Genomic DNA, 13,988 nt, shown 5'->3' on the forward strand with positions numbered 1-13,988 from the left:
CCTGTGGCCACTGCTGAGTTTTCCAAATTTGCTGGCATATTGAGTGCAGCACTTTCACAGTATCATCTTTCAGGATTTGGAATAGCTCAACTGGAATTCCATCACCTCCACTAGCTTTGTTCGTAGTGATGCTTTCTAAGGCCCACTTGACTTCACATTCCAGGATGTCTGGCTCTAGGTCAGTGATCACACCATTGTGATTATCTGGGTCGTGAAGATCTTTTCTGTACAGTTCTTCTGTGTATTCTTGCCATCTCTTCTTAATATCTTCTGCTTCTGTTAGGTCCATACCATTTCTGTCCTTTATCGAGCCCGTCTTTGCATGAAATATTCCTTTGGTATCTCTGATTTTCTTGAAGAGATGCCTAGTCTTTCCCATACAGTATACTAACGCATATATATGGAATTTAGAAAGATGGTAACAATAACTCTGTATACAAGACAGCAAAAGAGACACTGATGTATAGGACAGTATTTTGGACTCTGTGGGAGAGGGAGAGGGTGGGATGATTTGGGAGAATAGCACTGAAATACGTATAATATCATATATTGAATGAGTCGCCAGTCCAGGTTCGATGCACGATACTGGATGCTTGGGGCTGGTACACTGGGACGACGCAGAAGGATGGTATGGGGAGGGAGGAGGGAGGAGGGTTCAGGATGGGGAACATATGTATACCTGTGGCTGATTCATTTCAATATTTGGCAAAACCAATACAATAGTGTAAATTAAAAAAAAAAAAAGACACCTGCTCCTTGGATGAAAAGCTATGACCAACCTAGGCAGCATGTTAAAAAGCAGAGACATTACTTTGCCAACAAAGGTCCATCTAGTCAAAGCTATGGTTTTTCCAGTAGTCATGTATGGATGTGAGTTGGACTATAAAGAAAGCTGAGCACCAAAGAATTGATGATTTTGAACTGTGGTGTTGGAGAAGACTCTTGAGAGTCCCTTGGACTGCAAGGAGATCTAACCAGTCCACCTAAAGGAAGTAAGTCCGGAATATTCACTGGAAGGACTGATGTTGAAGCTGAAAGTCCAACACTTTGGCCACCTGATGCAAAGAGCTGACTCATTGGAAAAGACCCTGATGCTGGAAAAGATTGAAGGCAGGAGGAGAAGGGGACAACAGAGGATGAGATGGTTGGATGGCATCACTGACTCAATGGACATGAGTTTGAGCAAGCTCTGAGAGTTGGTGATGGACAGGGAAGCCTGGTGTTCTATAGTCCATGGGGTCACGAAGAGTTGGACATGACTGAGCAACTGAACTGAACATCTGTATTTTTATGGCAAAATACCAATGTCATATAAATAGAATGGTTTTACTGCATCAAAATTGTGCCTTCTCCTGGCAACACTGCCCTTGATGTATGAAAACCTGATATGAGCTCATCAAAATAAAATCTGCTTTCAGGTAATACTGTGTTACTTGAATTTAAACTTGCAAATGTTTAATAAGTGTCTTTGTGTCCAAGGCCTGGGAAACACCATGGTGTGACAGAGGTCTCCAAGTTGTGGGAGCCTGTCTCTGAAACTTAACTCTTTCTGTCTGAATCTGTTATGGTACCTGGGCACGGAGTTGAACTCAGAGGTACATAACAAGCCTCACTGGGTCAACACTAAATGGTGAGTTCATCACTCTGCACGTTAATCAGAGACAAATCTCAAGCTCATGTGGGCTTTGGCTTGAAGAGATGAACTTCCATGGAAGGTTTTCAGCGTTTGCTCATGTTGGGTAGTGAGGCTTGAAACTTCCCTCTGATAAAACCTGAAGACAGAGGAATGCACATGCCAAGTTCTATGTTCTAGTGGTTATCACTGAGATAGGTCTTTGATGTCTTATTTTAGTACAATAGCATTCTTACAAAATTTCAATTATGTGATAGATATTCATGCCAAAATACAAAATTTTTTAATCACTCACTGGCTTATTACTAGCATTTATATGACCCAATTTGTACTCTATCGCCTCGGTACTTTCTGGAATACTATGTATTTCATAAAGAAAAGCAATCTGCCATGGTTCAAAGAAATGATGTAAATGATAACTGGGTAATTTTCTGTGACCTAGTCCTTGCTAAACTTTTCAGTTCTAGCTCCAACCATCCCCTCCCTCAGCAACTCCAACCTCCCTCTTTGCTTGGGCTGCTCTCTACTTCGAAGGGTTTCCTTGTTTGCTCAGGTGCTAAAGAATCTGCTTGCAATGCAGGAGACCCGGGTTTGATTCCAGGGTTGGGAAGATCTCCTGGAGAACGGAATGGCTACCCACTCTGGTATTCTTGCCTGGAGAATCCCATAGACAGAGGCGCTTGGTGGGCTATAGTCCATGGGGTCACAGAGTTGGACATGACTAACACACACTGCTTTGAAAGTCCTTCTTTCTCTTGCCTTCCTGAACAGTGTGGGGAACAGTAGTTCCAAGAAACTGTTCTAAAGTCTCCAAGCTATAGTGTGCAGAGTGGCCTCTCCTGGGCCAGCCCTTGTGCATCCTCATAATAACTAGTGTCTTACATTCTAATGTTCTGTTGATCTGTTGGTTTACTCACAACTCAGGCTCCAAAGAGGGACTCTATTTTGTCAACTTTTGATCCACTGACACCCAGTATAGGTCCTGATGCAGAGGTGCTCCATAAATCTCAGTTGCACTGAGCTGAATTGGGCTCTTATACAGGATGAATTACTTTCTCCATAAAAATAGACAGGGCAGAACACCCAGAAAATAACTAAGGAGAAGGGTGTTTTGGATAAACTTCAATATGTTTGCAATTATTACCAGAAGCTCTTGATTACTCTGAGACAAAGAAAGCCCTTCGCTTGGATTATCCCAAACAAACAAAAATTTTAGAAAATATGCAAATTGTTCCAAGCAAAGAAAATCTGAGAAAACATGCAAATGAGATGCCAGTTCACAGCGTTTCTGTGCTCTTTCCCCCTTGGACATTCCTGGGTGGTGGTGAAGAACTGAAGAAGGCATGATCACCCTGTGGGACTCAATCAATATTCAATCCAGCTGAATAGTGCGAGAAACAACCTTTGTATCTCCACTCTCTGCAAACAAATGATTAAAAAAGATTATCAGAGGAAAAGGAGGAAGAGCTACTTGGGACCTAGATCAATCAGAAGCTAACTTTGTTTTAAAGTAAAAGTTGACTGTGTATCAATGTGCTGTGCTGTGCTTAGTCGCTCAGTCCTGTCATACTCTGCCACCCATGGACTGCCTGCCAGCCTCCTCTGTCTATGGGGATTCTCTAGGCAAGAATAACAGAGTGGGTAGCCATTTCCTTCTCCAGGGGATCTTCCCAACCCAGAGATTAAACCCAGGTCTCCTGCATTGCAGGGAGATTCTTTACCATCTGAGCCACCAGGATCAATCAGATCAATCAGAAGCCAACTTTATTTTTTTAAAGGAAAATTTGACTATGTATCAATAAATACTGAGAAATGAACATGCAAAATAGTCTTTTTAAAAAGCAATCAAGAGCATTAGAAACTGCACAGCTCTGAAACTTTTCTAGGGGTGTAGTTTCTGGAACAGTAAAAGTAATTAAGAACAGAATTTGTTTTGCTTTGTTTTATTTTAATCTTCTTCACTGTGCTATTTAAAAAACTTAAAAGTACCAGAAAAATGAGGACAAAATTAGTAACAAAATATTCTTTTGGCTATGAGAGATACAATTTTAAAATATTCTGATGCTACTGGAGAAGTTATATTAAGATAAAGTACCGTATCTCAGTGGTCAATTTGTTTACTTGTTATATCATTCTTACAAGTTTTTATAATTCTGTGACAGCTCTATATTTTATCTGCTTAAAAGCCATCTCAAAAAAAAGGTAAAAAAATCAATACCATGAGATAGGTACTATTTTATTCTCATTTTAAAGATGAAAATATAAAGGAAAGTTCAAACAAGCAAAAATAAAAAAACAAAAAACCATCTCATAAAGCATCAATTCTTTGATTACTAGTAACTCAATCTGTGAAACATATATGGCCTATATTGCAGATGGCAGGAAATGTTTTTCTTTAAAAAATTTATTTTCCTAATTTAGTGAGATATAACTGACATATAACCTTATATAAGTTTAAGGAGTGCAATGTGTTGATTTGATACATTTATATATTGCAAAATCACCACCATCTAACTAACATCTCCATTCATCTTCTAATTACCATCTGTTTTAGGAAATTATATTTTAAAAATTCAAAACTTCAAAAAAGATTTACCTATGGCAAGACATAAACTGACATATGGCTTATGTAGAAACATTGTTGACTATCACGGCAGAGACTTCTAGTTGCCTCCTAGTATGTCTCTGCTCACTTTCTTAGGTGCAACCACTTGAATCGTGAATCATCTTTTCCTCCAGCTCAGACTATATTCCTCTGGCTGTCTTATTGTAGCTAAATATGACCATGTGACTAGCTTTGGTTAATGAGAGCTAAGTAGAAATATGGTGGGCAATGTCTAGGAAAGAACTTCAAAGAGAAAGGGTTAATTTTTTCATGTTGGCTGGAATGTTGATAAAATGGCTAGAGCTTAAGCAGCCATTATGGACTATGAGGAAGTACACTAAGGTTCACTATGCAGCAAGATAGAAGAAATCTGGTCTTTGATGACTGTGCAGCTGCCACACCAGTCCTGAACTATCTGGCTCCACTGGACCTTTTTTTTTCATATGAGAGAGAAATGTTTCTATCTTGTTTAATCCAGTTACTTTTTTTTAACATCAAAAGTATGCCATAAAATAACTTGCTTTGCATGATACACACTAGGGGGGCTAAGTGATAATTTGGAGCCAACTAGCTTTTGAACTCATTGACAATGTTTCTTACCATATCACAGAAGGCAAGAGTTGTGTCCAATTATGAGCTTTATTGAAGCAGATGGCACATGACATTCATGGTTTCTTTTATGAGCATTTCTGATTGTTCCCTGGCATGCAACTCAAAAAACAAGCTGTACTTGACTTACGAGCTAGAGGCTAAGCCAGGAGTGGTGATCTACTTTCTGCCCATCTCACTGTCTCCATTTCATAGTGCTCTTTCCTACTTTTTCAACTCCAGTGACATGGACTTTTCAGTCTTTGAACACATTAGCCTCAGTCCTGCCTCAGAGTCTGGGCATGAGTTGCTCTGTCAGCCCTGGAATGCTCTTCTTCACTTGAAGCTATCTCTGGATCATTTAATTGTCCCTTCTTCCAAAAGACCTTCTTGCAGCAGCCATTACAATCCTGTCCCTTATCATATCACCCTGTTTTCTTCCTATCACCTTGTGAAATCATCTTTAATCATTCAACATTTAGCCATTTGTTAACTGATTTAGTGACTTTTCCCCTCTTACTCCCAGGTCCCCTCAACCTGAACACTCACGGGGATCTTGCCTAATTAATCCATTATGCAGACACCATGCCTAGAACCAACTACATACTTGATGCATAATTATGGAATGAATGAATGCAAGAATGTACTGACTCTAGAAAACAAACAGCCAAAGTTCTGTCATACTAAGAGCAGCTTTGTTCAGCTTTTCATGCCTTGCTCCCTATCATGGCACTTGGGGTGCACTGCATCATCCCTCATATTTATGACATCCATATCCCATTATTAAAAACAAAATCCTTAAGGACCTTGACCAATTCTGTTCACCTGTGCATCCTCCACTGCTTAACACAGAGCAACACATGTACCCTAGATGCTCAATACACGTGTGCTCCGTATTGTAGGAAAAGGTGCTGTGCTTACAAAAAGCAATGCCAGCTCTCACAGCGACTCAAAAGAGCACTCTATGCCCATGTGTGTGCCCGTGTCCTGATTTGCCGTTAGTCACATTGATGTCTCTGCTTCCCAGCATTTCTTTAAGACTTCTCTTTACAAAATGGGCTTGGAAGTGGCCATGTGGCCAGCTTCTTTAAGATCTGTGATAGTCTGCCTGTCTCATTCACTGTCAGGGCTCTGAGGACTGCGACCAATGGCACGTTTTATTGGATGGGATCCCAACTGTTGGTTGACTGAAGAACATCTGATAGAGTTTGGAGCAGTTGTTCTCCCCAGGCTACTTGGCTAAACCCAGTAATCTTGGATGAAATTCCTTCATATCAAAACACTGCCCCACCCTATCTACCAGGGCAGGTCTTAGGACCTATAAATTATTACATGCTATCTAGGTAATTAAAAGCTGAGAGATGAATAAGTACTATTTGAAACCAGGAAATTCCTCATATGTAAAGTAACTCACTGTGTTGGTAAAATGGGCAACAGCACAATTTAGGAAAATCATATCACTAATGTGGTTTATTAATACCTTTCCTACAGGGGTGACAGTAAAGGGTTCAACAAAGATTTTTATTGTTTTTTAGAGAGACTTTACAAACCTCAATCAAGAGATCTGAAATTCTGTAAAACACATGCTCGTTCCTTAACTTCAATTTCCTTCAGTAGTTTTATAGATCCCTCAGGCCAGGGAGAGCAGGACCAGATGGCGCTTGGGAAGACTGTACAGTGTGTCTGTGCGGTGGTGATGCCTGGAAAGTTCTGCCACTGCTAACCTCCTGGTATTCATCGTGATATGAAATGATCCTTGATGGAACTTGCTTTTTATTTTGTAATCTGGTGTACTAATCAGAGTGCCTAAAACATTTCCTTCTGAAACTTCAAGAAATACTCAGTAACATCACTGAGACAAGTCAGAAAAAGCAGGCCAGCATGTGTTTATATAACATAGCATTTCTCCCCAGAGTCTACCTTGCCCCATAAATTGTTGTACTGGTGTGAAAAAATACAAGTCAGGTCTGAAAAAAAAAAAAAAAAGTCTTCCCCTTAAATCACAACCATATTTGTGAGAGGAGGGGAAGACAGTGACATATTTAAAGTCGCAGTCAAGCTTGTCATGCTATTTTCTCTTTCTTTTCCTTTTCTAAATAATTTCTTATTGTCTTATTCTCCACCTTTGCGGAATCTACTCTCCCCCTGCTGTGATGTCGTAATTCCTTCTTAATAGCTAAATATTTCAATATTTGTGGTACTGGAATGCTTGTTAATCATTATCATTTGAATCTTATTATGGGCAGAGATGTAGAATTCCTATAGTGGAAACAAAACTATAGGAAGGAATGTTTCCCAAATGGCAACACCCTGCCCACCAACTGAGAAGAGTCCTCTCTGGCCCTGGCTGGAGTGGCTCATGTCTGGCCTAAAGGCTCAGATATCTAGGGGATGGATTTCTGGTAATTTCAGGCATGTAGAATGTGTTGAAGGAAGGAGGAAGGTAACGATGCCTGATTAGTGATACAGGCAGCTGAGCACAGCTGAAGATGGAAATATTATATGCAGATAATGCATGGCTTAGTTGACCAACCAGATGGAAGTAAGTACTTTGGGGAACTGACATTAAAAGGCATTTATACAAACGGCTGGGAGAAAAACGCAGAGAAGTGAAAAGGCGAGAGGAAAAATGTAAAAGGGACAGAGAACAGTGTGTATAATGGTAAAGGGGAAAGACTGGCTGCTTTCCAAAGGCAGCTCAGAGATGATTTACAGGCTGTGTGACCTTGAGAAAATTATTTAACCACTCTGTGTCGGTGAAATGTGTGACAGAAACTGCCTTACAGTGTTGCGTTAAATGTTCTCAGGGTTAAGCGAGTGAAGATATGAGAAGTACTTGTGACAGTGACTGACCCTCAGTAAGTGAGGTCCTACTCTCATCTGAGTGGCAACTGTACATTCTCTGATGATGTGGGTTGATTAGGTTTTCAATTCTATATATATATTATACATATATGTATTTAACGAGTGGGTATTAGACACGCTGATATTGCTAAGAGGACATGAGAAGTTGGGATACAAAGTGAGACACAGTCTCTAGAAGTGTGTTGAGGGAGTTAGGTGGTGTTGAGGGGGGAGAATTAAAAATCTAGGCACTTTTAGAGAGAGATGGGAATGCTTTTGTATCTGACAAACTGGGGGAAATTGATCAGGGCTCTGGGTATCCTGGGAAATAGCAGATATATCAGGGAAGTCAACAGAATGCAAGGAAAACGGTTGCAAGGAGAAAAGAGAGTCCCCATCTGAGAGTAAGGAACAGGAATGGGTGTTAAAGAGAAGGTCTTTAGTTCCTCAGGATGTTAGAGCAACCGAAGGGATTTGAGAGGAAAACCTGGGATGAATTCTCTGGGTGACTTGCTATTGCTCTACTTACTCCATAGCTTTGTGATATGGATTTAAATGAAACAATGAACGCCTGGGATCAAAACCAGTGCCTGGAGAATAAAAGGGTGCACCATAAATGCTAGTTCTCTTCCCTTCCCTTCTTCGTGAACAAGGGTTTTCTTTCAACACAGTGAGAGAAATGGCTCTGTCTCCAGATGGCTGAAAGGACGCGTCAAGAACACAGATTGGAAACAACTATAAAACCCTGATCAGTGTATGGTATGTGTCCAGGCTGAATGTAGAAGCCTGAGACCCATACTTGTAAGTGGTCTAAAATTTGCACCCTGTGCTCCAGTTAGCACTAATTAGAGCAGAATAATCTGTGCCCTTCAACATGTACGATGTCTGTCTGAAGACAAAACACTGGAGAGAGGTCCACAGAGCACCTGAACCCCAGAAGCGGGAAGGAGCTGCACAGCGCAGATGAGCATGGCTCTGCTGAGCAGCGCTAGTGGCAGGGACTGCGGTTGGGGTAAGAGAGGCCAGCATCCTGTTCTGCTGCCGGAAAACCTCTGGATGTCAGCACCAGGGTCTTATCTGAGCCGAACTCTGTCTCTCTGTCACCTCCACGCCACTGTTTCTCGTGTGTTTGTTCAAAACAAACAAGCATGGAAAAAAAGCAGTTTCACCTCGCAATCATTTACTGAATACTAATGGGGCACTCGACATCTTTATGTCAGAGCAGATCAGTGAAGACACGAAGGGGCAGTAGACACGTGAGGGGGAGGTGGAGCTCAGCGGCTGGGATGCCGGGGGTGGACGGAGGAAGGCCAGGACACTGCCATGCCCACAGGGAGAGAAGCACGGAGGAGCCATTGCTGTCAGGAACCAGAAAACAGAGATCTCATCCACACAGATCCTTGAAATAGCTGCAACGAGGGAGAGTCCCCTCAGATTTCCTCTGAATAAACACGATCAGAGGAGCAGCACGGGGCAGCTGACCGTGGACCACCGGCTAAGTCTGTCCTCTGTCACTTCAGATTGGGTTATCAGATGAGGCACTTACTTAACTTCTCTAGGCCTCTGTGTTCTCATCTGTAAAACGAGCACGGTAATAAGTTTGCTGGGAGGATTTGGTGAGTTGAGGACAAGCATGTTCTAATGGTCACAACCAACACCACGGCGTCCCCCTCGGCTTCATTTCCTCTCACTCCTCACATCCAATCTGTCAGCAAATCCTACGGGCTCTACCTTCAGATTAGCTTCAGACTCTGACCCCTTTCACCATGACCGCCCTCCTGGCCCAAACCACCGTTACTTTCGGCCTAGGTTCTTGCAACAATCTCCTAGGTGGTTCATAACACCGTGGTCACAGTCCTGGTGCTAAAGCACAAGTCAGATCAGGACACCCTCTCTCAAGCACCTCCAGAGCCTGTGACTGGACCAGGAGTGAAAGCCACAGGGTGTGGGTAACAATGGGAGTCACGGTTCTGTTTCTCCTGCCTGCTGTGTTCTCTCTATAGCATTTATATCCCTCTATATTTCACTTATTTTGTCTCCTTCCAGTAGAAACATTGAGAAGGGCGTGGATTTTTATTTATTTTATTCACTAATGAATCCACAGTGCTTGACCCACAGTAGAATCTCAACAAACAGCTGCTGAATCGATAGAATAAATGCATATAAAACACTCAAAGCATTCAATAGACCTTATGCATTTTTAGCATTGTTTTTCCCAGATCTTAGCTGTCTTTTTATTTTTTATTTTATTTTATTTTTTAACTAGCCCTGGGTCACACAGCTCATGAGTGGCCGAGTTGGAGACTCCACAGCCAGGCTCTCCAGTCCAACTTAGCTGTCTTTTTAAAGGACTTCTCTATTGTGTCAATTCCTTTTAAACCTCTAGTACCTCATCCTCCAAAATACCACCTGATCCAGGATGGGGGGGACTGGGGTTGCTGTTTTTAGTCTGCTTAACCATCTCTATTAATGCTTTACTATGCCGGATGGCCTTGTTATGCCTTTTAGACAACCCAAACATACACATGTATTTAATTATTTACTTTAGGGAGGAGCTGCCACCAAATCAAAACAGGAGAGATGTGGAGTTCTAGGGGTAGGGTCCTTGGATTAGACACTCACGACCCTGTTGCTGGTGGGGACAGAAAGTTACCTTCATAGCACACCAGGAACCTTTGGAACAGCGTTATTATTTTCTGGAAAATGCCTGGGGTTGTGTTTCATTATATGGATTACATAAAACATGTCAAGTCAGGGAACGCTAATATTTGTACTTATCCCCGTGTTATTTAGAACACTATATTGCTACTTGCAATATACAATAAAATATATGTAATATACACTGTAATAGTATATTGCTGTGAAAGTTAGAAGGATGAACAAGTAAGTTTTACTCAAGATAGTTGGCCAATGATATATGTGTGTGTGTGTATATATGTCTGTGTATATATATATATACATACACACAAGTATAACTCCTGGCACATAAATGAATTTTTCACATATATGCATTTGGCTACATTCTTGGTTGAAATGTAGAATTTTACGATGAAAAATGCAAATCTAAGGGTAGTTATTACTTTCTGAAATTAACTGGATTGTAATAGAATTAGCGACTGTGCACAATAAAAAGATTCAAAAGTAGAGTATTGCTATAATATTTTGGGTTCTAAAACCCTGGTGCCCAGGAAACCGTGAACGTAGACTCTCTCTCCCAGAGAATGTGAGTGGTGCTCTTGTCATCTTCCTTTTCTGGAGTGGCCGTGAAGCTCATTTACACATATATGCACACCAAGACATTCTGCAAGCACCAAGTACTACATAATTTTAAAGTATTACTCTTTCCTTTAAATACATTAAACAAATTTACATCTTGGACAAGTTAGCCAAGCCAACAGCTGAATTAATCCATTCTTTCTATTTTCCATGGGGCATTAGCTATTTAAACATTATATTCAAAGTATTAGTAGCAATAAAACAAGAAAAAGAAGCCCTGTTAGCACTTCCCACTGTATATGAAGTGAACAGAAATGTGATGGGGTACTGACATTCATTTCACTTTGAATTAAACACAGCATCACCGCAAATGTCAAGAGACATTATTAAGTTTTGTGTTTGGGTAATACCAGGAATTCTATAGGCAAGGGTAGAATTATATTTGGTTGGCTAAAAGCCAGTCAAACTTCACACTTGTCCTAGAAGTAGGTGGTCAAAAACTCTGTTCTTGTCTTCAAAGCGATTGGCTACAGCTGCTCAAACTATCTCGATTTCAAAATCTTTTGTGTCATTCATTTTGAAAATAAAACATTCAGACATGAGGCAAAATGAGGTCTAATGAAAAAGGTATTAAGTTAGAATCGACCTTGGGGAAAAGCAGGTCCAATCAGACAGTGCACATCAAATAAAAACAGTAGGATTGGAATTTCCAGGTGGCGTAAGTGGACATATACAATCTTTGATTTTATTCCTTCAAGAAAAAAGGACGCAAATCAAGGCAAGGAGACGGATTCACAGCTTTCTTTCTGTTGTCCTTAAAATACATGCTGTAAATTTTCTTGAGTTCACAGTCCATGTTTCAGAAGGAGCCTTCCCTTTGGTGGAAGGAAGTACATACTCCTCGATACGTCTGGTTTTGCTGTAATAGTATATAATGCCTCTCTCTAATAAATTTAGCCACAAATTTTTTTAATGTGTCTGCATTCTGCTAATTTATAAAAAGCAGGATGCTGTCAGATAAAATTTCATGAAAATGATCTATAAACCAGACTGTCAAAAGTGAAAGGTACTCAGGCAGTACTTAGGGAAACAAATAATAGAAACCCCTGGAAAGGTTTCCTGTGACTGCGGGAAAACAATGTGCTGTAACGGAGCTCACGTTACCTCGATTTGCAAGTTACTGTGAGGTCACAGGAAATCCTGAAATGTTTTCCACATTTTCTTTTATACATTTTATGTCAAATTTCCTGCAATTGAAATAATACACTCTCCTACTGCTGGAATCCCTTCTGTACGAAAGGAGATCTTATGACACTCCCCCACGAACACCTAATAACTCAATTCCTACCAGTATAACGAGAAAGTGACAGATGGAATTGAAAGTGGACCATGATAAGGCTAAAATGTCAGATAGCCTAACTCTTTCAAAATGAAAACCAAACTGATGTCATTAAGACAACTCTAAAAGTGCATTTAATACAGGACAGTAGCCTTTTTCTTTAGAATGAAAGATAACAGAAGAAAAGACAGACTGTCCCAAGACATAAACTCACCATTTCCCTAAATCTCTTATTCAAAAAGTATGTGTGGATTGATGGTCTAATTTTAAAATGGCATCTTCTGTATAGATAGTCTTAACAGGATTCAAGCTCCTGACAACCATATTTTATTATCCCAGCAATACTTATGAAAGGGTAAGTCAGATTTAAGTAAAATGCCCAAGTTTAAAATATTCTCTCAATTTTTATCACTCACAACTGTGGAGTTTAAAAATAGCTTTTTAAATTGGTGAATACTGTTTTAATATAAACCCAAGCCAAGCAATTAAGGCTCATTAATGAATGCCAATTCTTATGGTTTGCCAGATTATCTGTTATTAGGATACATTACCTCTCCTGACATATCAGGGGCCATCGGAACAGCAGGCCACAGAGATGAGTAGATTCCAAAAAACACCACCCAGAGTGCGATGCTGCCCCAGATGGCTATGTGGCTGAACTGTGGAGGGAGGGAATCTGTGTCAGAGACTTGCAGGTGGACAGAGGACTCACACACTGGTGAAGCTTTCACAAATTTCCTTATTATTATTATTTTACTGTATCCATAAATGTTACCTATGGCACTTATTACCTAAATATTTGCGTGTTTTAACTGGATCTTGCATGAAATACATCTCCTCTATGATGATATACTACCTGCGGTATGTTCCTTTCCCACCTCCTTTGGTGGGTCTCACCTTTCACTCTTATCAGTTTTATCTGCTACCATCTTTAAGCCTCCCTAGTTTTTGTCTGTATGCTCTGACTGAAAGATGCTAAGACACTTGTGCGAATACTAATCTCTGTGCTAAGGACTGTCAAATCCAAATTTCTTGCGCCCACCTTTCCCTTGAACATCTTTCTGTTTACTGTGTCTCTTTACCTGGATGTGAATGTACTTCAACACTAATGTATCTAAAATGGAACTTCTTTTATTCAGGCTGGAGATCTGCAAGTGTCTGAGGACAAATCTTTCACTAATATTAATGGTCTTCAGAATCGTTTTCCAATGGGTTTTCCAATGAGCATGTCTTGTGACATACTCTACCGTGAAAAGATTCCTATCAATAGGTTTGAAGGCCTCCCACTTTCAGGCGTATTTACAATGTACAACCATATATTAAGGGCTCTGAGAAGTCTTGTGATACATACACTTATTTTTTACTCAATGTTTTCAAACTAGAGTCCCCCGTTTTCCTCCCTCCAGTCCCGAACCCCCATAGAACCACTTGTGGAACTGGAGTAAAGAGACACATCAAGTTATAACGAAAAACAATGAATATTAATGATAATGCATGAATAAATGTGATATCCTTGGTTGTGACTAAAGATCCTCTTACCCAGGTCCAATATGATGTCTCCAATCCAGCTTTCAAGCACACAGTTATCACCACAAACTAGAACAGAAGGGAGACGTTATTTTACTTCACAAATATGATAGTTCATAAGATGGGCTGGTAGACTATTCACAGCTGGACTTGTACGTCGAACCAGCAAAGAAATGAGTGAGTTAGCTGAGGGCTGAACATTACGACTGTGGCCAGCTGGAACTGCCACGCGCAGC

At 40.5% G+C, this 13,988-nt stretch overlaps 1 protein-coding gene across 1 annotated transcript in view; it reads right to left on the reverse strand.

Annotated features, from left to right (window-relative positions):
- Positions 1 to 13,988, reverse strand: part of ATP8A1 (ATPase, aminophospholipid transporter (APLT), class I, type 8A, member 1) — a 208,377-nt gene that overhangs the window by 25,503 nt on the left and 168,886 nt on the right. The window contains exons 33-34 of the mRNA XM_010858921.1: positions 13,765 to 13,821; positions 12,777 to 12,884 (exon numbers count right to left, since the gene is read on the reverse strand). Coding sequence (XP_010857223.1) covers positions 12,777 to 12,884; positions 13,765 to 13,821 — 165 coding nt within the window. The remainder of the gene's footprint in view (positions 1 to 12,776; positions 12,885 to 13,764; positions 13,822 to 13,988) is intronic.

This window comes from Bison bison, unplaced genomic scaffold (assembly GCF_000754665.1).
Source record: "Bison bison bison isolate TAMUID 2011002044 unplaced genomic scaffold, Bison_UMD1.0 scf7180017864451, whole genome shotgun sequence".
Lineage (NCBI taxonomy): Eukaryota > Metazoa > Chordata > Mammalia > Artiodactyla > Bovidae > Bison > Bison bison.